The 27,157-nt window shown below is 42.0% G+C and overlaps 1 protein-coding gene across 4 annotated transcripts in view; it reads left to right on the top strand.

Annotated features, from left to right (window-relative positions):
- LOC105027114 (matrix metalloproteinase-16) overlaps positions 1-27,157 on the top strand; it is a 58,081-nt gene that overhangs the window by 14,532 nt on the left and 16,392 nt on the right. The window contains exons 2-6 of one of the 4 annotated variants that reach the window (XM_010899038.5): positions 1,120-1,268; positions 3,982-3,996; positions 4,174-4,296; positions 8,247-8,560; positions 23,893-24,054. In XM_010899038.5, the coding sequence (XP_010897340.1) occupies positions 1,120-1,268; positions 3,982-3,996; positions 4,174-4,296; positions 8,247-8,560; positions 23,893-24,054 (763 nt within the window). The remainder of the gene's footprint in view (positions 1-1,119; positions 1,269-3,981; positions 3,997-4,173; positions 4,297-8,246; positions 8,561-23,892; positions 24,055-27,157) is intronic. The other 3 variants (XM_010899039.5, XM_010899040.5, XM_010899043.5) reach the window with 3 other exon arrangements.

Genomic DNA, 27,157 nt, shown 5'->3' with positions numbered 1-27,157 from the left:
CACTTTTTGAAAGTTATTTCCAATACCTTTTGATTTTAAAGAGGATTTCTCAAACATTCAACAATAGCTGAGTAGCAAAAGATACATCAGAACATCTTAAGTGGAATAAAGTCTCTGCACAGTAAAAGTCAATGCAAATGTTCAGTTTAGTTACAAGCACCGGGTGGCCTGCTGAAGAGCCCTGGGCCGGTAGATGAAATGTCCGTTGTTATAAACCCGAGCCTACAAGGTGAAAAACTGTGTTGTTCTGTTCCTGAGCAAGAGAGTTAACGCTAATTGCTCCCAGGTCATTGCTGTAAATAGGAATCTGTTCTTAGCACACTTACCTGACAAATTAACAGTGAAAAGAACAAAAAACAATGACAGTTGCTACATTTAGCCAACCTGACTGCAAGACAAGTGCTAGGCACTTATTTTAACTCAGAACCAAGAACATTTTGATTGCGGCATCATATTATTTGTTAGACAATTTCTATTTTTTATTACACATTTCATAAATTAATCATTACTTATTACATAAATATTATAAAGCATGGCAACAGGTGTAATGACCAAGAAAGTGTACCCAGATTATTTTGCTCCTGGTGAGGCTTTTCTTTCCCTCCTAAAATGAATTGACAGTATTTAAATTGTAATTTCGACAGTGTGCTAACTTATAGACAATAAAAAAGAACATTACCCAAAATAGCTTAATCTTTTTACAACAATCAGTTTAAGAAACAATTACAGGAACCACAAACAGCTCAATTGTTGGAGTGAGTAGATTAAAACATGACCATCATGTGAAAGTCATCATTAGGTTCTAATGGATACAGAATCAAGCATTTGGATCAAAGAAAATGCCGATTATTAACATTTAAATTGGCATCGCTTGATTTATAAATGCAGGGCTTATGGTCAGTGGTTCTCCGGTAGTTTATTATTCTCACAGTTGAATTTAATAATTTAATTTGATCATTTATGGTCGTGTGGGTGGAAAGGGCTTAGGAATTAGTATCTCCTCCAAAAACCCACCTCATTATGATTATGCATTATTAAAACACTTTTGACCTTCTGTTCACTTTCTTTCTCTATTTACCTCCCTTTCTTCCTCCTCCATCCCTCCCTCCCTCCCTCCAGACCTGGCTCCAGAGGTATGGCTACCTCCCACCAACAGACCCCAGAATGTCAGTCCTGCGGACGGCCCAGACCATGCAGTCTGCTATCGCTGCCATGCAGCGCCTTTATGGCCTCAACGTCACAGGATCCCTGGACAGGAACACTATAGAGTAAGTCTTAGCACCATTCTTGTTTCGTCTTAATCACAATATAAGCTCTCATTTGGTGTGCAAGGTGATTTGTAGATCAGTGATTCTGTCAAATCCAACACTGTCAGATGTCCGAAGTGTAATTGGTTGACGAACCCCACTAATAGTGTCGCACAGTGGAGCCGGCCTTTATGGATAGAAACGGACTTGATTCGCTGCTTGACATTCCAGGGCAGAAGAGAACAGACGGGAGCGTTTCGCAGACACAGAGTTAGCTTGTCACGGGTTAAGTGTCTCGTTTTAATGTGATCAAAGGCCTCTTTAGCAGCAGACACACCTACACGGGCAGATCAAAGGCTGGGTAAATGCTACGGTATTACTCTGAACCTCCACGCTTGGAGCATGAAGGAAAGGACACCTTCTGTCTGTGTTTCGGTCTGTCGGTCTATCAATGTGTAGGAGTCTCTAGGGCTCTAATCTATGATTTAGAGAACAGGTTACTTTTTGAAATACAGAAAAGGGGTCTAAGAAGCTGACATTTTGTTGTAAAATTGATAAGTGGGACTATTAGTAACATTGTGCTATGTCTATGTGGCATGTTCTGATACCTGCCTGAAAACTAGGGAACCTTTGAGGAAATAAGCAATTTAAAGTATACTGACAGTAGTGCTTCCCCACAAGAATCCATACCAAGCTGTTCTGGTGGCTCTTGATGGCACAGTGCCCTTTTAGTACCAGGGGTGGGTAGAGTTACACTGAACTTAAGTGCTGTTACTTGGATTGCAATTTACTCAGTTAAAAGTAAAAGTTCGAGTAAAATGTGTCCGGTCAAGAAATTACTTAAGGACTAGTTACAACATTTATTTCAGCAAACATATTATAGGGGATCAGTAGTTACATGATCAGCCCATTCAGATGACTAATTGAAAAACAAACTGATTTGTTAGCACAGTTGGACTTTTCAAATCGAAAAGGATTTGAGATGGGTGTCATGTTGCTGTTTTATGCATTTATGGTCAAATAAAAGAAAATGAAGAACGCGTTGCCATTTATTTAGCAGACATATAATTTCAGCAAGCCAGATTGTTATTCTGCTGCAAGTCATTAATTCAAATGTATTTCTCTAACATGATGACAGTATTCCTCATTCATAAGTACATTATGTAAACTGGCAAAATTGTGAATATGTTTTCAAATGAAGTATCCATAGGGAACAAGAGTCGTATTCCCTTTTAGCCCATGGCTAATAAGGTGAATTGCTCTAATGACAAATTGTTTTAAAGAGTTAATAAAATATCCTTAATACAGCATACATGTCCCTACACATTCTTCACCCTGTCAGCTTGGGGATTAGAATCTGTGACGTTTCATTTACTGAACCAACATTCTTGAACAGTAGGCCAGATAAACGCCCCTAAGCAAATTATTCTATTTACTGTCCCCCATCTAGAAATAAACATATTGCATTTGAGGGTTCACCGACTTTTTTACCAGATGTATTTTCTATTTTTATTACAAGTCTGCAAACCTCACTGCAGACCTACAGTAGGTTCTTCTGTTGCTCCTCTAGTTGAGTCTTGTGCAAAATGCACATCACCAATGAAATGAAATGAGCTAGTGTGGATTACATTGAGTGGGCTGCAAAGAAAAAAAAGGTAGTAATTTTCAATACTAAAGGGATCAACAGTATACCAGTTTGCTGACAATATTGTAGCCAACAAGAAAGCAGCATTATCGTTTTTACCGGTTTTATGACATCAGCGTCAAAGTCTCTCCATTTAGCTTTGATCCACTCCACTGGAAATTTCAGGGGCATTTCTTTAAAACACTCATCCAATCACTTGACTCCTTACATAACTAGACCAATTATATGCCATGGTTCACAGTGTTGTGTCAAACATGTTAGCAGCTCTGTTTAGTGCTCTGTTAATGTCTGTGCTCAGGTCACTAGCAGAGAAGGAATCAGCAAATACTGTAGATTAGCTGAAATATGTAGATCAGCATATTTCACATCTATATATATACCAGGTGAGGAGTACAAAGACAAGTGTGTTTTGCCTATAGTCAAGCATGGTGGTGGGAGTGTCATGGTCTGGGGCTGCATGAGTGCTGTCGGTACTGGGGAGCTACAGTTCATTGAGGGAACCATGAATAACAACATGTACTGGGACATGACTGACGCAAAGCATGATCCCCTCCCTTCAGAGACTGGGCCGCAGGGCAGTATTCCAACATGATAACGACCCCAAACACACATCCAAGACGACCACTGCCTTGCTAAAGAAGAAAAGTTGAATTTCTTCAGTGTTGTCACATGAAAACATATAATCAAATATTTGCAAAAATGTGAGGGGTGTACTCACTTTTGTGAGATACTGTATATATTTGGTTTTATAGGTTATATACAATTAATGTAAATGTTGTACCAAGTTATTTGGTCAGACTGAGCTAAACCATTGCTTATATGAGTTCATTCAAATGACTTATACTGTAGGAGTACAGCTTACAGAGTGTAACAAGAAAAGTTCCTCAAAGAAATTTAAGAACATGTAATGCTTTGCTTGTAGTGCTTAACCACCCACCCCCGATCAAGACATTATGTTGGGGTTTTCTTTATTTTGGAGATTAAAGGTATGTGTCTATCCATGATGAGGTGGATCTTGATGCTGATCACTAACATGCATGCTAAAGTCAATTTTTTTCTGTTTCCTTGTGCTTCATGTAACGATGTTAGTGATAACACAGTAAGGTGAGGCCTGTCTCTTATTAAATGTACATTTATTTGCAGTTGTGTGCAAGTGTGTACGTCCTTGTGACTTTTAGTATGAGAGCATTGGAAGTCATGACAGGATTGCATTGTGTGCTGTATAGTCTTGGGCCAAGCGAACAGCCTGGTTTGACCTGTGATCATCTCTGTTCTTCCTAGCTGGATGAAGAAGCCTCGATGTGGGGTACCAGACCAGTTAGGGGGAGCATCCAAATTCAGTGTCAGAAAAAAGCGTTACGCCCTAACCGGGCAGAAGTGGCAGCACAAGCATATCACATACAGGTGAGTTGATTGATTGATTGGTGGATACTAAGTCACTGGACTGTTGTTAACACTCTGTTCTATGGCTGACTTACTACTGTAGCTGGTAAATCATGGCAACATCAGTGGTCAAATACTCACTCCCGTTCTCTCTACAAATGTAACTAGCAGCCCTATTCAATCATATTCCTAACGCTCTCTTTTTAGATGGATAGATAGACTGGCAGGCAGGCGGGCAGACAAGCATGCAGATATCAAAGCCAGATACCAATTAATATTTATGAAAAAAGTTAGTTTGCAATATCAGATTAAATATGTTTTCAGCTGTACAATATGGGAATTCCACTGCCCCCTTTCCAGACTTTTCAGGCTAATCCTTGAGTTTCAGAATAAAATTGTTTGATTTGTCTCAGGCTTGAAAGATCAATGTGAGCAGTGTCACTGAACCCTGTACAGAATCTGATATCTGGAATCTGTGACCCACTCATGAACTGGGGCAGTTGCAAAAAGAATGGACAAGAAATGGAAAAAAGAGAAATATGTGTTTGTGTTCTTTGTGTATGTTAAGATGAATGGATGGATTTGGAAGAAAGAACTAAAGAAGGAGGGAAGAGAATGCTTCCAGATTCGAGGAGAATGTGAATTGTTTTAGTTTGATGATTAAAAGGGAATTCTTCTGATGCTCTGGGGTTCATAATCTGGTGTTCATAAATTGCTTTGTGATTTCAGAATGAAGAATTTTGTACGAAACAATGCAGCGACTGCATCAGCTCTAACCAATCAAAGTATCAAAGTTAATGATACATTTTTGAAATGTTGCTTTTAACACATTTTCTGTCTCTGGCCCAACACATTGGTTTCTGGTACCAATTTAGAAGAGTCAGAATTTGTTTGCATTCTAGAAACAGGGAGTTACTCAGATCCAGACTCAGTGTAGAATAACCCAATGTCTATGAGAGCGGCTTGTTGACCACATCTATACCTTTCATCATATTGTTCTATTCGAAAATATTATTACTGCATATTATCATGAAGGGAAGTGAACAGAGAGAGAAAGAGCAAGAGGTGGAGAGAGAGAGAGAGAGGGAATGATAGAACACAGAGAGATGTGGAGAATGGGACTGTTCAGAGAGCACAGAGAGACATAAAGAACGGCACTGTTCATAGAGGAACAGAGTAAGCAGAGGGTAACTCTCAGTCAGATGTTGGTTATGTAACACGATACGAGATACCTTTTGGGAGAGGGAGTGGGTGAGAGACGAGGGCAGGGGAAAGGGTTTGTGTGTGTGTTTGTGTGTGTGTGGACACGGCAGGGTGTGTATGGGGCTGTTTCCAGTAGCTGGTCTGGCTTCGTGGGGATACAGCTGTTCTTCTAACCACATCCATCCTCTGTCCACCTTGTCTTATTATAAAGCATTCCTTGTCTATTATAATCCATCCCGTCTGTTGGAATTTTGACTCTCTCCGTGCTTTATGAAACTGAGTGGAAACAATGGCATGAACCTCTGTTGGTTTGTGATGTGTATTACTAAGACAGGGAGAACAGGGACCATGAGAAAGTAGTTTCCAAAGGCTGTATCATGCTTGTTCGATCAGCTGACATTTCTGCTGATCCACCAGGCTGATATTTCAGTTTCATGTTTCCCACTTCTTTGTGTTTTCCGTACCTCAAAGTGCATCTGAACTGAACTGTAGATTCTAGAAGTATAACCTCAGTCACACATTGACATAGTTCAACTTATACACACCCGATGGATAACTGATTCAAAATCCCCATTGCAATCAAAACCCTAAGTCTACCATTAAGATCAAACCGAAGGCGACCATAAGATCCTCGTCACAGCATATTTGTCACTGAAGATCAAGCGCAATTCGGATGCTAAAAATCTATCAGTGTGACACGTTTCCCGACGCCAACAGCCATACCCCCTGGCTGCAAAGTTGTGTCCCTTATAACGACATAATGAGTTGGTGTCCTCAGAGTACCTCAGCATCACACTGTGCCTCAGAGAGACCAGAGAGTCATCATGTGACACCAACAGCTGCAGACAGTGAAGGTTTAATACAACCAGTGTCAGATTAGAGAAGCACTTTGGTGGAAAATATCCCTTTGGTAGTTAATAAGAAAGACTTAGAGTCCCTACCGTAAACAGGGACATCTTTCATATTATGTACGAGTAACAGTTTCTGAACCGTAAGTCAAGGTAACGAAAGCGGATAAGAAAGACAGAGAAAAAGAGAGGTTGCCACAAAAAAAGGTGTCATCAATAGAATTATATACTTGGTTTTGTCTTCTGTAGCTGTAGGCTTCATGCTGTATTTTGACATTTTCATGACACTCATACAAAAGCCTTCTGCAGACTAGGGTAAACCTTTTGGCTCTGGGGCCACATCAGGATATTGAAATGAATGGAGGGCCACACATTGGTTTTGTAATTTGTTAATCATAAATGATTTGCTGGCCAAAAGGGGGCAGTTATTAAAACATTTATACAGTAAGTCCATTATATTGTCTAAATAATTTCAATTCAGATGGACAAGAGTTTGCTGGAGTGTTTACTTCTCCTCAAAACTATTTTATTAGCTATTGTGGGCCGGGTGGAATTGCCTCGCGGTCCGAATTCGGCCTGCGGGCCTTAGTTTGCCCACTCCTGGGCAAAGGTCGTGAGAGAAAGAGAGACAGAGAGAGAGAGAGGCAAGGGAGATTGGAGGCTGATAGGCTAAATAGAACCATATAGAGAACGGCACCCCCAGCTGCCAGAACAGATAGCCATGCACAGTATGGAGAGGAGAGATATCAAAGATCAACTCTGAGCTGCTCAGCCAGGCAGCGCAACTCTCAATTCACATCACGCTAGCTAGGTAAACTCCCTAGGAATTGAAGTATAAGGGGTCAAGAGACATGCTCCATAACTAAAGTTGTTCCATCTCCCTCACAGAATGGGACAAGAAACAGTGTATGTGGCAATGAGCATCACAACAAAAGCCATGAGAAAGAATAAAAGAAAGAGAGAGCGAAAGAGCGGATATCAAAAGAGAGAAAATTAGATATTGATTTTGATAAATATTTTTCGGGAGGCAGGCAGATCTCAGAAGAGCAAATGAGATGAATCCTCGGTGGACATCAACAGTTTCGATCCCTTAATGATAGAAAATAGCTCTGAGAACTCGCTTACTTCACTAGAAATCTTTCTGTTGTTTGTCAACTGAACTTTACTAATCCACTCCTGTCGAAGAGAATAACCAGAGATAAAAGCTGATGCTCCAGTCCGATGTGAACTAAAAAGAAGATGGTTAAATTCTAAGTGCCACTCTTCCTGTATTTTCCAGTAGGTGTGAATAAAGTAAAAAAGGTCTGGTGATTGGCCAAGCCAGACAGAGGCTTTGTCCTATATATATCTATTTCCTTGTAGTGCATTACTTTGTCCCCGGACCCATGGGTCTCTAATCTAAAGTAGTGCACTAAATAGGGGACAGCGTGCTGTTTGGGATGCAGAAACGGATGCTCTTGTGACGCAGTGAGCTGTGTATAATCCTTAATTAGAAAGTACATTTCAGCCACTGGAAATCAGGAAATCCTCCAGTTATTCTCTCAGCACCTGCTTAAAGCAATCCAAGCAGAGAGAGAGAGAGAGAGAGACTCAGCTGTTTTTCTGTCTGCTTCCCAAATGTAACCCTCCTGCATGCCCTTTATAGTTCACTACTTGTGACTAGGACCCCTAGGACATAGTGCCATCCGTTTCCAGCCGACCAACCTATTGCTGAAGGATGAATGTTATGTGGTGTTCTGCTGTATGCTGTGTTGTGTATGCTACGTTCCAGTATGGAATGCATGTTATCATGTGTTGCTTTGTGTTTTTACTGGAGAATGTACAGTATGTCTGAAATAGCCAGTCTGTGCTGTGTTCTACTGGGACAGGCTGTGTGACCTTAGTCGCTCACCCTCCCTCTACTCTTTCCCCCCGACGCAGCATAAAGAACGTCACGCCCAAGGTAGGCGCAGAAGAGACGCATGACGCCATCCGGCGGGCGTTTGATGTGTGGCAGAATGTGACGCCGCTCCGCTTTGAAGCGGTCCCCTACAGTGACCTGGAGCGGACAAAGAAGGACGTGGACATCACCATCATCTTTGCCTCTGGCTTCCACGGTGACAGCTCACCCTTTGACGGTGAGGGGGGCTTCCTCGCCCACGCATATTTCCCTGGCCCTGGGATAGGAGGGGACACCCACTTTGACTCAGACGAACCCTGGACCCTGGGCAACCCGAACCACGACGGTAAGATGGGTAATGATAAACTAAAATCTTCCTAACAATATTGTAGTTTTCATCAGTTGGATGATGTCTGTTAGGGACTCTTAGTAGAAATTAGAATCTTTGAAACATCATCAGTGTTTCTTTCTGTGGACTCAAATGTTTGTAATAATTCTCCGGTCTGGGCTGTGTCTCTGTTTGTACACATCCAACCCCGAGCAGAGATGGGGAGGAAACGAACGGGAGTCACTGGGTCTGGCAGCATGCCGGTCAGTGGGATTTGTCAAAGCGCAGAATCTGACCTTTGACCTCTCGCATGCAGACGCCAGTAATGTCAGAGTAAATCCTGTCTTGGATAAAACAACAAGATTCATTCTAGAGAGAGAGAGCGAGAGAGAGAGAGACAGAGAGAGAGAAAGAGAGAGAGAGAGGGGGAGAGGGAGAGAGAGAGAGAGAGAGAGAGGGGTGGAGGGTAGAAAGGGTGAAATAGAGGGTAGACAGAGAAAAGGAGAGGGAGGGGATGGAGAGATAGATGGGGCGAGTGGGGATGAGAGACAAACGTATGGAAATATATGGAAATAATATGCGGTAAAAGAAAAGTAGTCCAGAAGGACATGGCATATAGGTGTGGGAGGCATGAGAGTGAGTAGGAGTGTCCGAGTGTAAACAAAGGGAAGATGAGAGGGCTGAGACGGAGTGGGATACTCGAAAGGAAGAGAAGCAGCTGGATAGGGGAGGATGAAAGCAGAGAAGGATGAGATCTGTAGAGACGTCGAGGCAGGAAGAGGAGGATTCTGAAGCAGGAAGTCAAGTGGATAGCCAAGGGTTTAGGCAGCAATCCCAGTAAAAGACAGGATTCTTGAGAAAGAGACGGAGTACAGATGTAGGCTGAGTGAGGACATACCTGAAGTGAGTTCTAATGGACACACGTTTGCACGCACACACACACGTGCGCACCAACACACACAGACACGTATACACATTCAAACACTGCTAATGAGATGGAAAAGCAGCTGTCACAGAAGCTGTCTTTCTCTTAATGTAATATTGATGCTCCTGGTTCTATCCAACACTGCCCACACATCAATGAAAACATCCTATTAAGCATTCAATTAAATTATACATTCCCAAGCAACTCACTGAATATTCATGTATTGATTAACATAGTCTGGGTTACTTTATTACTACAATGTCCCCTGTGTGTTTTTCTTTTGTGTGTGTGTGTGTGTGTGTGTGTGTGCGTGTGTGCATGCAAGCATGTGCATGTTGATGTGAATGAATTGGAATATCTAATGTGTTGAACATTGTTACATAGAGCGTTTACACTTCCTGATATGAAGCTTTCTCTGTAGCACTAATTAGTTAATTAACCATAGGAACATTGCAGATTTACATAAACAGTGTAATGAATTATATCATCTTCAATTCATAGTCAGTGGTTAACCCCTGAGTCATGAGCTAGTTTGTCCTTTGTAAAATAAAGCCCCATTACTGTGTAACAAACGTATAACATTTTATTTATTTTGAAATTATGTGACTTGGGAAAGATTAATATTTATAGGGCCGCTGAAATGGAGAAAAATAATATTTGATGGAGCAATTGGAATAACAAAATACTTATTTGATTTTGTTCAGGTGAGAAATTCTGGGTTATCAGTAAATAAGATGTAAATATCTAACTATAAACTGGGTGTTTTGAATTCAGAATGCTGTGTGTTGGGATCCCACTTAGAGTATTTGGTACCCAGCACTCTTAGTGGGTACCAAATACTCTAAGTGGGATCCCAACACACACATCCAATTCCCTTTGTTATTCAGAGTGCTGAATAACATTATTGTAGTGTCAGCTGGAGGCTTCCAGGTCTTTATTTATCTTGCAACCATTGTAGTACTCCCTCATCTTAAGACTCTTATTCTGCCCTTACACATCCAAATCATCTAAAGACTCTTATCCTGCCCTTGCACATCCAAATCATCTTAGGACTCTTATCCTGCCCTTGCACATCCAAATCATCTTAGGACTCTTATCCTGCCCTTGCACATCCAAATCATCTTAGGACTCTTATCCTGCCCTTGCACATCCAAATAATCTTAAGTCTCTTATCCTGCCCTTGCACATCCAAATCATCTTAAGTCTCTTATCCTGCCCTTGCACATTCAAATCATCTTAAGACTCTTATCCTGCCCTTACACATCCAAATCATCTTAAGACTTTTATCCTGGCCTTACACATCCAAATCATCTTAAGACTCTTATCCTGGCCTTACACATCCAATTCCCTTTTTCTTCTTGCAACCTTAAACACATCCCCCTCTTTTCACCTCCTCCCTCTACTCCATCTTTTAATCTCTCTTGCGCTCTTCTTGACATGTTGTCCAGCCTTCTCCTCCTCTCTAGCTCTCTCAATTTCACCTAGTGATTGAAGGAAAAAATCTATTTTTCTCATGGCTCTGTCTTGTTTTGAACATTTAAATAAAATCACAGTATAATTGTCATTATAATCATAAAACTCATCATACATTTAAATTGTCAACATTATCATCATCATAATAATCCCCATGAGAATGGAATAGCATCAATATCATTATCATAATAGTCCCCATACATATAGATTGTCATCATTATAATCATCATAATACTCGCCACACAAATAGATTATCGTCATTATCACTATCATTATAATCACCATGCATATTGATTCTCATCATTATCATGATAATCACTATGCAAATAGAATCTTAATAATACAACAATACAATATATATTACAATTGTGAAAGTTGCAATATGTAGAATGTTGTGAATCCGTTTTGTAGGCCCATGGCTCAGTATTGTGATGATATGGTATCATAAGGTCCCTGGCAGAGTGCTAATTTCACCATCTATCTCTATTAAATCCCTCAGTTTTTCCTCTGTGTGTTTGGTGGGAACAGCTGTGGATGACGTAAAAGTTCTGGCTGTCACCTCTCTCCACCCACCCCCTCTCTCTCTGCCCCTGTCTTTCTACCTATATCTCTCTTTCTCCTTCTCCTATTTTTCTTACACGTGCTGACAGTTTATTCAACCTCGCACACATTTGCACAGTGCTGTTGCCAGGCCTGCTGTTGCCAGGCACAGCCCTTGCTGTTGTAGTTTTGTGTTTTTTTCCATTGATGCTGGTGGAAAGATTAGTCCTTCTTCACTCCGTTCTCCGTTCTCCCTTCTCCCTGTTTATTTTATCACCTGTGGTGTCTGCTGAACACCTGACCATGTACAGACATCCATATACGGTCTTCTATACAACCAAGCGTCCCTATTTAGTCTACCATATGGACAGACATCCTTGTTTAGGCTACTGTACAACCAGTCATCCCTGTTTAGTCTACTGTACAACTAGACATCCCTGTTTAGTCTGCTGTACAACCAGACATCCCTGTTTAGTCTGCTGTACAACCAGACATCCCTGTTTAGTCTGCTGTACAACCAGACATCCCTGTTTAGTCTACTGTACAACCAGACATCCCTGTTTAGTCTGCTGTACAACCAGACATCCCTGTTTAGTCTGCTGTACAACCAGACATCCCAGTTTAGTCTGCTGTACAACCAGACATCCCTGTTTAGTCTACTGTACAACCAGTCATCCCTGTTTAGTCTACTGTACAACTAGTCACCCCTGTTTAGTCTATTATATGGACAGACATCCCTGTTTAGTCTACTGTACAACCAGTCATCCCTGTTTAGTCTGCGGTACAACCAGACATCCCTGTTTAGTGTACTATATGGCCAGACATCCCTGCTTAGTCTCCTCCTATGTAGGCATCCATTTTTAGAATAGTCTCCTTTACAGACATCCATGTTATTCTCCAGTACACAGGCAGCCATGTTAAGTCTACTGTCCTTTAGAAATCTATATTTAACTGCATACATAGACACCCATGTTTAATTTACCCTCATACATAGACATCCATGTTTAATTTACCCTCAATGACAGACCTCCATGTTTAATTTACCCTCATACATAGACATCCATGTTTAATTTACCCTCATACATAGACACCCATGTTTAATTTACCCTCATACATAGACATCCATGTTTAGTTTACCCTCATACATAGACATCCATGTTTAATTTACCCTCATACATAGACATCCATGTTTAGTTTACCCTCATAGATAGACATCCATGTTTAATTTACCCTCATACATAGACATCCATGTTTAGTTTACCCTCATAGATAGACATCCATGTTTAATTTACCCTCATAGATAGACATCCATGTTTAGTTTTTGCCTCATAGATAGACATCCATGTTTAGTTTACCCACATAGATAGACATCCATGTTTAGTTTACCCTCATAGATAGACATCCATGTTTGTCGTTCAATTCCACTTGGCCAAATGTTCCTGTTTACTTTCGTTGGGTAAGTCTTTATAGAGAGAGGGAGTGTTCCAAAAAAACAATGACTGAATACGGAACATAGTCATCAATCATAAACAGTGTACTGTACACATAACAGATTACCTCAACTGTGAATATTACCTCAATACAAATACACCGCTTCTAGATCACAGTCTTGACCACAATGTAACTACTTAGAAGGGAGATCACAACCCAGCATTGAGGAAGCATGTGATGTCGGAACTAGGTCGTGTTGTTAATGAATAAAACACTATGTGACTGTGACAGTGATGCATCGAGCACAGCGATGAATAGGTCACATTCAATAGATGTGGTAAAGAGGTCAATGGAATGCAGACTGTTGGGGATAGAAGGGCAACTGCATTGGCACACAGTCAAAAATTGGATCTTACATTTGTCAAATCTGTTATGATGTACTTATTGTAATAGGCCCATAGTGTGGTTACTCAAAACTGATGTTGATATTTTGGGCTTTTTTTCCACTGCATTATATTTGGGAAGTTGTCTTTTTTTAGGTTTAGAAGTGTTGGCTAAATGCTAACTCCTTTTTGTATGAGGTGAAAGCATGGGTATTTCACAGAAATTGATGGTGGTAGTCAAAGTTGGACTACAACTCCCCTGTATCCTTAAAATAACACTTCCCTCAAAGAGGGTAAATGTTCATGTTTCAAATAAAACGTTCTGTTTAACCGGTCTGGAAATGTATGACTCTGTTCCCACAGTTGCTGTGAAACAGAAACATAAATTCCCACAACTTCCAAGGAACCTAATGTGCTAGCTTAAAGAGATTTACAGTTTTCCCTGAAGGTATCTTCCCCCACGTGTTTCCATGGCATTTTCATTGTTTTCACTGAGTTCCATTGACCTCTTCCATATCTATAAAGGCCAGCATTATATTTTCTTCTTCCTGTCACTCTCAAACTAGCTGTCCATCATTCCTCCCTCTCCTTCTCACTATCTCTCCCTCTTTGCCCGTCTCCAACGCTGTGACTGACTTACTCCCGTTCTCTCTCTGAAACCAATATCTATCTCCTGTGTCAACTCCCTGAGGTGCAGGAGGACAGACAGATAGACAGGCAGACGGAGAGAGAACAGTGATAGCTGCCAGCGTCGTGATAGCTGCCAGCGTCACGCTAGCACAGTCGGCGGTGGAAGAGAGGGGAGAGCCGGAGAGGGGGTGATGTTCAGCTGCTGTAGCCAGAGTGAGGGTGGGAGGCCTGGGGCTAGAACAAAGAGATCCATCCTCTTACCCTGGAGCTCTGGAAGTTCCATGGTTGCTGCTTCTTCCACACACACCTTCGGCAGCATGGAGAATTAGAGAGAAATTGAGAGAGCGAGGGATGGACCGACGGAGATGGGAATAAGGTCAGGGATGGATTTTTATTGAGTTGGTTTGATAAAATGTTTTTGTAATGAAAACCATGTGTTTTCGCAATAAAACTTGAACTTCAAAGCTTTTGTTCTCATCAGGCTTTGCAAACACATGGTTTTAAGGGCTGAGGGTTTTGTCACGAATTCCACACTACACTTGTAATGTCAGTGTGTGGTATTTCAGGAAGTGTGAAGACTTCTTGACTTTCAGGTACTATATAAAGATGGCATTATGGTACGTCATATGATTATTTTTGCAACGTGCCACATCACCCTGCATTCATTTGGTCATACGTACTCCTAATATTTGATGCCCAGGAGTCTGCAAAAAAGACTGGCACCAGATCAATACGATTACATTTAAACCAGATAAAATGGCAAACTGTTATTTTTCATACAGATATTATACCTTATAAGGGTTGGAATGCTTTACAACCAGTATTGTGGTGATAGCATCGACTAGCCAAACTCAGTGAAAATGATGTAACATAGCACCCATATTAGACGTCGTGCCTAGCAGGAAATGAAAGTTCCAGTGTGATATTTTCTGACTTCGGACCTCAAATGACTGTGGAGGTTAGCAAAACAATGACCTTAGAGCAAAAATCTAAAGAATTCATGAATTTGCAATCTTCTGCTGTATTGGGAATGGTATTTATTAACAGGAGTAGGGTGAATTTGCCCAAGACACTGATTATGGGTCAGTTTACCATTCAACCAACTAACCTAGTACTAAGGGTTGGGAAGAAGATCTGCAATTACATGGTAGAGAATGAGAAAACAAAGGGGCTGTTGGTAGGGTTGACTGGTTGGTTGATCGGGTGAGTGAATGTAACAGCGCAACATAGCAGGGAGCTTAATTAATTCTTATTGATTAGCGGTATTTCTAATAATCTATTTCCGATCGGTTTTCCCTATCAGTGAACTGATTCCTCAATTAAACGACACTAGCTAAGAACAGTCATCCTGCTTCGTTGTTTTGGATGTGATGTGGCAGTAGGGCTGGATGATTAATCAAAATATAATCAAAACTGCAATATCTACATGTGCAAAATCCAAAACGCCAACTTTTGCAATATGAGACATGCAAAGTTTTTTCTTGCAGGTGCTGTAAGAATTTTTATAGATAACTTTAATACCTGGACTAACTAAATGGTTGAGAACGTTTACCTAACTAGCTATGGCAACAGTACAAAAATTGCAAACGCAGCAAAAGCCATTGCATTGAATGTGTGTGTACTTCTATGTTCCAAAACCGGCTGCACCTTCAAATCAGTAATAAGTGTACTTTTTTGAAAAGCAAAATTATTACGTTTGATAGCGTATTATGTAGTCTGTGATTTCTATGGTCTCTATTTTGAAGTGAGATTATCGACGCTGTTTACAACGTGTTTTTGTTTTTTATCCGTGTAATAATAAATCATAAACATAATAATAATTCATGATTGGAGTAGTAAATCAATCGTAATAATAAATAATAATAATAAATCATTCTTGTAGTAATAAGTCCTAATAATAAATCACACTTGTAATATCAAATTCATTATTTGATCCAAATCGTGCAGCCCTATGTGGCAAAGACGTATTTTTTTGAAGGAGCATATGTTGTCCTTGTGGGTCTATTTTTAGGCCCGGTTACCCAGCGTGCAGCGGACCCTGGGATGTGGCACTCCGATAAGACGGAGCAGCCTTCAAACTGCAGGAGCAAAAAACAGACATTCATCCTCCGCTGCTGCTTGGCTGCCAGGGATGTGGGACTGATCTTTATCTGTTTACTGCAGCGGCCAGCGTGTGTGTTAGAGTGTGTGTGCGTGGGGTGGGTGTTGTGTGCGTGTGTCTGTGTGCAGTGCGTGTGCATGTGTGGGTTTGTGCGTACGTTTGCGTTAATAGTTCCCTCCTGCAAACACCCAGCGTGGTCCCATTTGGAGAAGAGGTATTGATATTGATGGCTCGGTTAGTGGTACACCATGCTGGAGGCCATGAGCAGGGAACGGTACTGTGAAGCCCTGAACCCACAGAGGCACTGAACAGGCCCTGCTACTGTAATACTCTGAGGGGGTGGAAATGACTTTGGTGAGATTTTTTCCCCCAATTACTTTTTCTGAATGTTTGTATAGCTATTAATCTATGCAGTAAAATACTCTATCTGGGAAATGATTAGCTCGCTCTATCTGGGAAATGACTAGTACGCTCTATCTGGGAAATGGGCTGTTCAGTGGTAGTGGTCAGGCTCAGCACATGCATTTTCTGTGTGTGTGTGTGTTTGTGTGTGTGTGTGCATTTTGTAATTGCTTTCCATCTTGCAGAAGAAAAAAAAACAGTGTGTGGCACAGTGTTAAAAACCATATCTGTGGTTGCATAAGAAAGAGAGAGAGACAGAAAGAAAGAAAGAAGAGAGGAAGAAGATAGAATAAGCTAGCACCTTTCTCTTCCCCACCAGGCCGCCTCTAGAAATAGACGCTCGCCCACTGTTACTATCACTAGCTTCCATGTGGGTGGCATCGTCCTCTTCCGCCCTTTCTCTCCCTCTCTTTTTCTCTCTCACACACACAGACACACACATCCACACACACACAGAGACACACACAGACACTCACTTGCACAAACCTCTCTGCTGCAACGCTTCAGGGAGCCTGAAGTCAAACAGTCTCATAACCTTCCTAATGTCCATTAAAGGACGGCCATACGCAGCGTTGCTTGGGTTTGTCCACGAAACGCACTCCTCCTCCCTGTCCTTTCTACTCTATTGACTCTGTTCTACAAAATATAGGTGAAGAACACAGACACATTGTTCCTGAGGCCAAGAGCTCAGGTACGCAGAGAGGCTGCAGAAAGGGATGAAGTTGCGTAGAGAGAGAGATTAAGTCAGAGAGATGGAGGGATGCAGATGCAGAGGGGGGTGAGGAAGAAAAAAAACATTTGAGTACTCTATTCAAATCCACAAACAGCGTTGCATCAGTTGGGGAATTCAGACATTTTGAAATGGTGACGCTTGTCGACACAAAAGGAACTCTCTCCCCCGCACAACCAAGACGGCTGAGACTGAGCAGTACGTAGCCAGCTGCATTTCTCTGGTCTTAAGCAGGCCTGCAGTCTGGAGCACACAGGCAAGAGGCCTAAATATACACCGTCAAGTCTGACAGGAATTACAACCACCAGCCTGTGTCGCAAGTACTCTTTGGCCTCCCCAACGACATCCTACCGACACACACACAGACACACACATTCCGGAAAGCACATACACACGCGTACCTCTCTGAGGGTCACTGTTCGCTATTGGGGCCTTGACTCAGACGCGGTCCCATGTTGTCACTATGTTAGACAATGGGAACACTTATTATCAACGTTTAGCTCCTCCAGAGAAAAACAAAGTGCTCATTGTTGTCTGCACTAAGACTCAAGCATAAGAAAACGGCCATAATAATAAAGGAATCTACGCAAAATAGGCCTTCAGATTGTCAGGGTGGGACGCCTAATAGGAGGTATCTGTCTTTCCTTGGGGAGCACTGGTAAAAGATCGGAGGGTTATACTGCATCGTTTGTAATTACGTGGCTCATGGATGTTGCAGTTCAATTGGTGCTGTTTTTATTCTTGAGTGCAGAAAAATATGTAGTGTCAGCCATTAAATATCATGCCGACACCATCCCCTCTCTCTTTATCTCTTTGAGTCTACCTGCCTTTCTCTCTTTCTCCCTTTCTACTGGCCTTCTCTCTCTCTCCAGCATGCCCTTCCTCAAAACCCGTGAATGGAATGAGCAGATAATGAGCAGAGAAATACAGAGAATGTGCAAAACGAAAGACGTGATGAAAAGCACCGATAAGCCTTTCTATTCTGAAGTTAGGAACGGGAAAGGGGAGCGAGAGAGACGTTGAGAGGTGAGAGAGAGGAACATCACAGTCAAGGCACCAAGTACGAAAAGTACAGTAAACGGCTGAAGCTCAGACAGGTCCCATGTAAAAGCGTCTCTTGTTGGGAATTGCCTTTGTCCTCTCACTGGTGTATAGGGGGTTGGAGATCCAACCCTGCAGATATAGGCCAGGGCTGCCATAAAGAGCCATTGCTGCTGTTGAACCTGTGTGTGTGTGTGTGTGTGTGTGTGTGTGTCAGAGAGCCATAGATCTAGTGGAAATGCTACGAACTGAGAGGCGGTCAGGCAGAACAGTCAGGCCCATTGACGTGTGTCTCCGGGAGAAGCCCTACACTGTCTTACGTGCAGCCACAGAGCCAACACATTATAGAGTAAGCCATGGGCACAGAAAATAGACCTCTAGCCTTCTAATCACAGCTCCTGTTGACTTTGCCTGCTGTGCCCCATACAGGGACGGAGAAAGGGAGTGGGGGGGGGGGATAAAGGGAAGGAGGGAGAGAGAGAGAGACAGAGAGAGGTAAGGGAAATAGGGAGGGTGGGTCAAAGGAATGAAAGGGAGGATAGAGGGAGGATAAAGGGATGGTTGAAGACAGAGAGAAAGAAATAGGTAGTGAGAGACTGACAGGTAGGAAGGAGAGACTTCTAATCAAACATTCCCACCCTCCATTCCTACCTCCCTCTCCATCTCCTCCCTCCGTGTGAGTGGGACAGCTGCCTCCCTACCTCATTAATAACACTGTGACCTCCAGTGTCGGTCCAGAAGGAGCAGACTTCAGTGGCGCAGGGAGGAGAGGAGTACTCAATTCCTGCAGGCCATCACAAGGCCGCTGGCTCTTTTGGTACCCTGTCAATCTGGCTGTCTGTCAGTCAATCCAGGAAGTCTGTATGTCTGTTGGTCAGGTTGGCTGTATGGGTAGCCTGTCAGTCTGTCTGTCAGTCTGTCAGTCAATCCAGGTAGTCTGTATGTCTGTTGGTCAGGTTGGCTGTATGGGTAGCCTGTCAGTATGTCTGTCTGTCTGTCTGTCTGTCAGTCAATCCAGGTAGTCTGTATGTTTGTTGGTCAGTTTGGCTGTATGGGTAGCCTGTCAGTCTGTCTGTCTGTCTGTCCGTCAATCCAGGTAGTCTGTATGTCTGTTGGTCAGGTTGGCTGTATGGGTACCCTGTCAGTCTGTCTGTCTGTCAGTCAATCCAGGTAGTCTGTATGTCTGTTGGTCAGTTTGGCTGTATGGGTAGTCTGTCAGTCTGTCTGTCTGTCTGTCAATCCAGGTAGTCGGAATGTCTATGCAGTTTAGGGAGAGATTAGTACAGGGAACATCGGGGCTGGCGATTGGTCAAGGGATTTTTTGGGTTGTGTGAAATTGTAATGTTACAGATGCCTTATTTTGATTGTAGCCAGTGTGCTACAACAAGAAAATAAAGTAAATGTGAAGTTTGTATGGGTGTTTTCATATTTATAAAGGCATCAAATTGTCAAAGCCCTACCTCAAACACTGCTCTACTATGGCAGCAAGTTAAACATGTTATCACATTCTCTTTGGAAGATCATGAAAGTGTGCGTCTGAAAACACTAAGTGGACCTCGTCAGACTATTGATGATCATTCAGCAGACTGCAGCTCTTTCAATGCAGTGCGGCATGAAGTACACCTCTGTTTCATCCAACACACCAGAACAGTTCTTCCACTATGCACATAAATGTATCTAAATTTCACTACCACCAATACAATGGAAGCTCAATCATGGGCTGGTTGAGTGAGCAGCTTGACCACGCACACTAGAGTGGAGGAATAAGGCCAGGGGTGCTTTCAAGTCATCTGGGAATGCTGAAAATAACATAGTGAAACCCTGGCTGTAAGACTGATCTTCAGGTCGTACAGCCCACCAAAAATTGCCTTGTCGGAGCAAATTAGCCCTAGTTGTATTGAAAGCACTGGACATGGGCATTGGAGATTTCCATTTTCTTTGTTTCTTGTTGTTTTGAACACAGCATTAGGCCGGATAAAAAAGTGTTTATGAGAGATCAAGGGTGCTAAACTCATACTGTATGAGGTCTAGAGCCTGCTGAATTCCTATTCTACCTCATCATTGATTGCACTCCCCGGGTGTCCCAGGTCTAAATAGTCTGTGATCGGAGGGTGGCAGTGAAAAAATGTAGGCTTCAGAATCCAGAGTTGAGTTTGAGGGTGAAAGATGTTTGATTAATCACAGCATACAGTCATTTTTAAATGTCACAGAAAGGCCATTACCAAGATTCCATGTGATTCTTTGGTTGAAAAGGGAATTATTCAAACTGGAGATACAATAGGCCCCAACTACCATAACAGAGACATATAAAGCCAATCATATTTACTTTTTTTGCCATATTTCTTATGACTATTCCAGTAAGTTAGTAGATACCGGTAAAGCTTATTACTGGCTAATACGCTGTTCAAACGGCCTGGTTTCTTGTCTGTTAAAATCAGCATAGATTCCGTGTGCCTAAGGCTTGCTAATTCGAATTTTGGGTAGCAAAAAACATTATGGTTTAACTTAATAGTTGACTGGTTTAATGCAGTTTGCGGACAATTTTAGAAGTTAGCCTACAATCTGGGACTACGGACCTTAACGCCAAACTTGAAGAGAAGGGGCTTTAATGTCCTGCTGATGGATAGAAAACAGATTTCTCACAGTGCCAGCTCAGGGATTTGATCTGTAACTATCTGTCATCCTTGGTGTCTTCTGAAACCAATAGGTAAGTCAACAGAGCATTTTATTGTGCCAGACCACACTGTCTTGCTAATCAGTTTGACGGGTCATAAACTAACAGTCTGAAATTTGGTAAAGGACGACATCATGACTGTCGACACTAATGTCACAGAGACTAAAAGGGTCAGGGTTGAAGATGAGTGTCACACTGTAGGAGGGAGCAGGACACAGGCGCAGAGGTGACTGAACACAGGTTCTTTAATCCAAGCCAAGGTACATGAAACAGGTGTCACAGCAAACAGTGACAGACAAGAAAAGACGCAACTAAGCTGAACATAGAAACATGCAAACTAGACCATAACTACACAGAACATAGAAATGCAATGACTGGCAGGCCACGCCACGCCACAGGCCCTCATCAATAGCCGTTACAGTGAGCGTCAAGGTACTGTCTGATTCTGTACCACACTAGGCAGTTCACCCCAACAGTCCTTTCTATATCAACAGGTCCCCATTCGCCTCCCTACCTTCCCATGTACCACGTCGCCTCCTGTTTGCTCAAGTCATTATACTGTAGGATTTGTCTTTCGGCAGCTTATTAATCAGTATGGAAATGGCTGTTTGTTTTCTTGCCTCTCCGAGGGCTGTCCCAGTTGGACTGATGCAACACGCGCACACACACACGCCACATGGCCGTAACCCAACAACCCTGTCCTTGATTGGTCCGTGCGGGATCGCCAAGAGAGAGAGACCACCAGCGACATTATCGTTTGTTTTCTTCTCTCCTTTTCTTCCTTTTCTCCTGGCTGTTCTTTCTCTCTCTTTGTCAGCTTGTCTCTGCTGCACTCTTAGCGTATGTTCAGTCTTTCCCCCTGTCTCTCTCGGTCTCTGTCTTCCTGACACTTTCTGCTATTGATAAAGAGATGGACGGAGGGATGGCATGAGAGACTGGCAAAGGAATGTGGGGCAGTTGAAATGAACTGTCTGCAAGGATCTCGTCTCCGCCAGGGAGACGGATTGGAGAAGACCTCTCGCACAGCTCATTTGCATAGAAATCTGCTCCAATTTCCAAGGTGCCACAAGTGATTCTTAAATCATTGGACTCTCTCTCTTCTGGCTCCTCTGGCTCTCTATCTTCCTCTGTATCATTCACCAACACTCATTATATTCTTCCATAAATCTATGGTACCCATTTTCAAACTATGTTTTCATTTAGATGTCAGGTGAACCACACAGTAACACTAATTTGCATAAAGCAATGCTACTGCAATAATTTCCGTCTCTGCCTGTTACGGCAAAGTACAACCCCATTATATTTTTTCGCATGCATCTATTTTACTTGTTCATAAAATCCTAGGTACCTATATGGTCATTGGTATTTAAGTCAAAAACTAAGAAAGGATCCCCCTCCTGTTCATTGACCTTGAACACATGAGCCCTCTAAGTGTGTGTTATATGCTCACTCCTGCACTTCCTGTTCACCAGTGACTGACGGTAGATTTGGGTTTCAATGGTGACGACATAGCCAACCCCGAGGAGGTTACAGTCCTGGCAGAGGGTTGCCAGGTAAACAAACTCCATATCGGCTTACATAAAAGAACAAAGGAGCCGATCAAGGAGTTCAGGAGATAGAGGAGTGAGCATGCTACCCGATTTGAGGCTGCCTTTCTGTCTGGCACAGAAACTTAGTTTCCCACAATCACAGGCATATTAAAGCATTTTTTCAGAGACCGAAAAAACTGCGAAAACATAATTCTGCCCCCAGGCCAACATGCTCTTAAACTGCTTATCTTACCTGCACTCTGATCTGCACCTTACAGCCCTACTGCACACTGATACACTCGCACACAAAGTTCACACACAGCTAAGGCTGCGGCTGCGCTGAAACATGGGCTTGTGACTTGCAAAGCTTTCTCAATGAGAGTCGTATGTTGGCGGACAGCGGAGATTATGCATCCCTGTCCAGGACCAAAGGACGAGATGAGGTACACTTTTAAATGGCCCGACGTTACCACAAAATCATATATTCGCTGCCCAAAAATGACCTTGTTAACCTGAGAAGCGTTGTTTTCTACACCCCGAGTAAGATGCTTCTGTAATATGTATGTGACTAATAAAACATTGAAACTTTTTATGTTTTTGGTACTGCATACTTGAGAAAGTACAACTGTTCTGGGGTGGACTGGGTGCGACCACATCTGTTATTGATGTGACACATTTTTTTGTAGATAAGTGCTCCAATTAAGTGAGAAAAGAATGAATAAATGATGCTCATTTATCCCTGACGGGTGATTCAGAAAGTGGGTGTGAAAGATTGAGAGAAAGAAACAAAGTGACAGATGGAGATACAAGAATAAAGCGTTAGAGACAAAGAGAGACAGACAAAGAGAGAGAGATACAAAGAGAAAACATAGAGAAGAGAGATAGAAGAGAGTGAGTGATTTTTTTCTCTCCTTTCTCCTCTGGGGCAGTTATTTAGGCGCCCTCCACCCTATGTACCTTTGTGCAATCATTTGTGTCAATTTGGGTCAATAGCCCGATATCCCCACAAACCTGACAGTGAAACCTGATAAATCGGTCCCCAGAACGTTTGAATTGGGGCTACTTGTAGGCGTTTTGGGATGTGGTTAGGCATAAATGCTAGGCTAATGAGGTAAGGGGAAGGGGTTATGGTTGGGTATAGAACTGAGGAATAAGGAATATCATCCCCACACACACATGTACACAGATTTTGTTCTGATCCTGCTCTGACCATATTCACCTGTCATATTGTTTATGAAAGGCGAATGTTGGACTGAGAGCTCTGATCTGATCTGACAATGCATGTTACACACATCTCATCTCGCCCTCCCTTCCTGTTTTTCTCTTTCTCTGAACTCGGTTCAATTCAAAAGGTCCATTGGCATAGTAAATATGTAGGAACATTGCCAACGAAAGTGGAACGTTATTATAATACAATTGCTGTTTGATGATGTTTTTACAAAAGTAATATACAATCAGTTGAACAATGAACAATCTCTGTCTCTCTGCCTCTATCTCCAGGTAATGACCTTTTCCTCGTGGCGGTCCATGAGCTGGGTCACGCCCTGGGACTCGAGCACTCAAATGACCCCACAGCCATAATGGCCCCCTTCTACCAGTACATGGACACGGAGAACTTCAAGCTGCCCCACGACGACCTCCAGGGCATCCAGAAGATCTATGGTAGGTTAGGTTTCCTGTCATCGGCTAATGTCATCAGAGGGGTGGGGGGGTCATTTGACTTCGGCACGCCATTAAACATCCCCCTTCTTTTATGTTTCTTCCTCCCCCACGCCTTTCCTTGTGCTTTATGACTTCAAAGAAATTAGGTAGAACCAGGCTAGGTTCTCTTTTTCCTCCTCTTTTCTCGCCCCAAAACTTCTCTTAAAGACAGGCTGTATCAGAGAGGTGTAGACTTTAGTTAAAGGTAGATAGAAGATAAGTGGTATCAGGATGTAAAGTCAATGTACTTAATGGTATTTTAATGGTATTTCCCTTAACTAAAATTGACCAACATCAAGTCACACCAAATGAGCAATACATCATAAAATGCATGTTAAAGTCAAAGGGTGTGATCAGCCCACCATTTTTTCTCAAACGGCTTTTGTCATTTTCTATATTATTTTTCCCTTTTTGTTATTATTGTCACAGCTTTTTTTGATGCCAAAGTCAAGAGACAGCTGTTACTACCGCAATTCAAGAATGACCCAGATTCTATTTCTGTGTCTAGTGTGTGTTTTATCTCTCTCTGTCTCTCTTTCTCTCACCATAGTTCTATCTATCATTACATAATTCAAAGGGCTTTGCCCCGACTAATCCAGGGTCTATTTCAAGAGATTTCATTCAGTCAATGAATGAAATCCCTGTGGTCCTGCTGGAGGCAGCTGATCAGTTTACTGGACTGAGTGGGATGATGATGATGATGATGATGATAACTAGCGGGGTTAGTAACTAACACTGTAGTTACCTAAAATTATAGGCTTTTTGTGTGTGATAAAATAACATTTTGGTCTGTTTGTTTGTTCCTTTTCTTTTAATTCAGTCATTCACTCTTTCTCTCTTTTTCATTCATTCAGTCATTTTTCAATTCAGTCGCCCTCTTTCTTTTTCCTAACCTGGACAGGCGTTAAAGAAAAGCCTGGAACTAGATCTACCACATACTTTTCTTGACAAGAGGAGAAAAATTATTGTCAGGGGATTTCTCATCTGAACTCTTCAACCCCTCCAGGAAATGTCAAAAAACGGAACAGTCTCTTTCCATTTAAACCATGAACTCCGGCTTGTTGTGGACACAGCACAGGCTGCTTTTTCCTAAAGCTCAATGTTATCCTGCTGCACAGATCCTGTCCAGTTAGGGTTTATGACTGTCTAATAACCCAGAGCTATGGAAATACATCCAAGAAAGAGGGATCTTAGGTGTTTCTTTACCCAAGCCCTTTAACATTCAATAACCATACTGAACCAATAAGGTAAACGAAACACAGTCAACTGATGTCACAAAGAAATATATGTATGTGTTTAGATGGCCGACCTGTGTCCTAACTTCATCTCCTATACAGTGCATTTGTTTTGACTAGAGCTCTATGAGTGGAAAGTAGCACTAAATAACAAATAGACACTGTAAACGCGGTAACTACCTGGGTGTACACTGGGCTGTTATTGATGTACTAATGATGCTAGTGTGTCACGCTGCATTTCCCTTTCCTTTATTACCATTCTATATCACCCTTTAATTTGCCAAGGCAATTACAGCATCTCTCTTTAACAGGTGGTTTGAGTGGATTAGAGCTAGCATTTTGGTGAATCCCTGCGATCCAACTCTCTGAGCTCCCCGGCTTATTTGTGTCTCTGCCCAGTGTCTATCGACTATTGCATTAAAATGTTTTAAATCATCCAGACAGTAGTCACTGAAGCAGACACTTCTGCATAAATCCGCAGAATCTGTGTTGAAAGACTCTTTTTACATATGATTACAGTGCATTAACCATTATTAAGAAGGTAGGCTCAATAATGATAGTTTATATATATATATTATCTGGTAGTGTCTACTTGCATCTACAAAGTTGTTTATTTCTTATGTGTATTTCTTGAATATGACTTGCCTGTATCCACTTCCACTGAAAAGACCTGACTCACCTCTTCCTTCATCATGGCCATGCATCCAGAGTGGTTGTCTTACAAATTGTCTTTATACACCTTTAGTTAATCCTGTCATTCTTGAAGGGAGGATTTTGTTCTATTACTAGTATTCCAACGGAATAAAGCAATAATAACTGATACCTCTCGATTAGGTACTTATTTTGTGTCGGCTTAAGTGAAGACAAATGATCCTCCTTAAACAAAGACAAACCAATGACCCATTGGTAGCTCTAAACCAGTTAGAACTGATGCTTCATTTAAATGAATGATGTTAAACTATCATTATCTAGCCTACCTTATAAATAATGTACAAAAATGTGATTATCTTATGAACAGTTTATATTACTTTTGTTCATGTAAACAACTAGCTACGTGAATGAATGTCTTGTATCAACATAAAAAAAAAAAACACATGGTGCAAACTGTGTGTTCCTGCAAAAAAGACATAGGTTCATGTCCTGTGTCAGCCTGAGCACAGACACGAATGGTGGAGGAAGCACCGTTATCAACTGCCACACAGATTCAGGCAGACCTTCAGACACTAAGCGCAACAGTCAAATGGCAACCTCTGTAGCCAACCTAATGAAAGGGGGTTGTATGATTGGAGACCCACAGGTGAGGGAGAGTCTGATTGCAGTTTGCCAAAGCACACCTAAACATGCCACAATCCTTCTGTGACAGTCTCTTGTGGACACACAAGACCAAATGTGAGTTTTTTTTTTGGTGAAGCACACCTCTATGGTTACAGAGGCGTTCAATGAAAATAACACCTTCCCCACCGAGTCGGCTCTGTGATGTTAAAACGCTGGACCTTTCTGACGTGGCCAGCAGTGAGTTCAGAGCTAAATCCGATTGAAAACCTGGGAAGAGAGTTGAAAAGAGCAGTTGATAAGCACCACGCAAATTTGGGAGAACTGGATGAGTCTCACAAGACTGGGCCACTTACAGAATTACAGGAAACTCATTCACAGTTTTTGAAATGCTTGATTGCAGTTATTTTGGTCAAAGGCTATGCTACCAAATATGAGATATCAATAATTAGTTCAATGCCATTACAATTTGTGATTTGATTCTAAAAAGATATTTTAGCTTCTGAATCAAAAACAACAACTACTTCTTTTCTACACATGACACGTTAGCCTCCCAA

Source organism: Esox lucius, chromosome 21 (assembly GCF_011004845.1).
Source record: "Esox lucius isolate fEsoLuc1 chromosome 21, fEsoLuc1.pri, whole genome shotgun sequence".
NCBI classification, from domain to species: Eukaryota; Metazoa; Chordata; class Actinopteri; order Esociformes; family Esocidae; genus Esox; species Esox lucius.
This window is presented reverse-complemented; position numbering and strand designations above follow the sequence as displayed.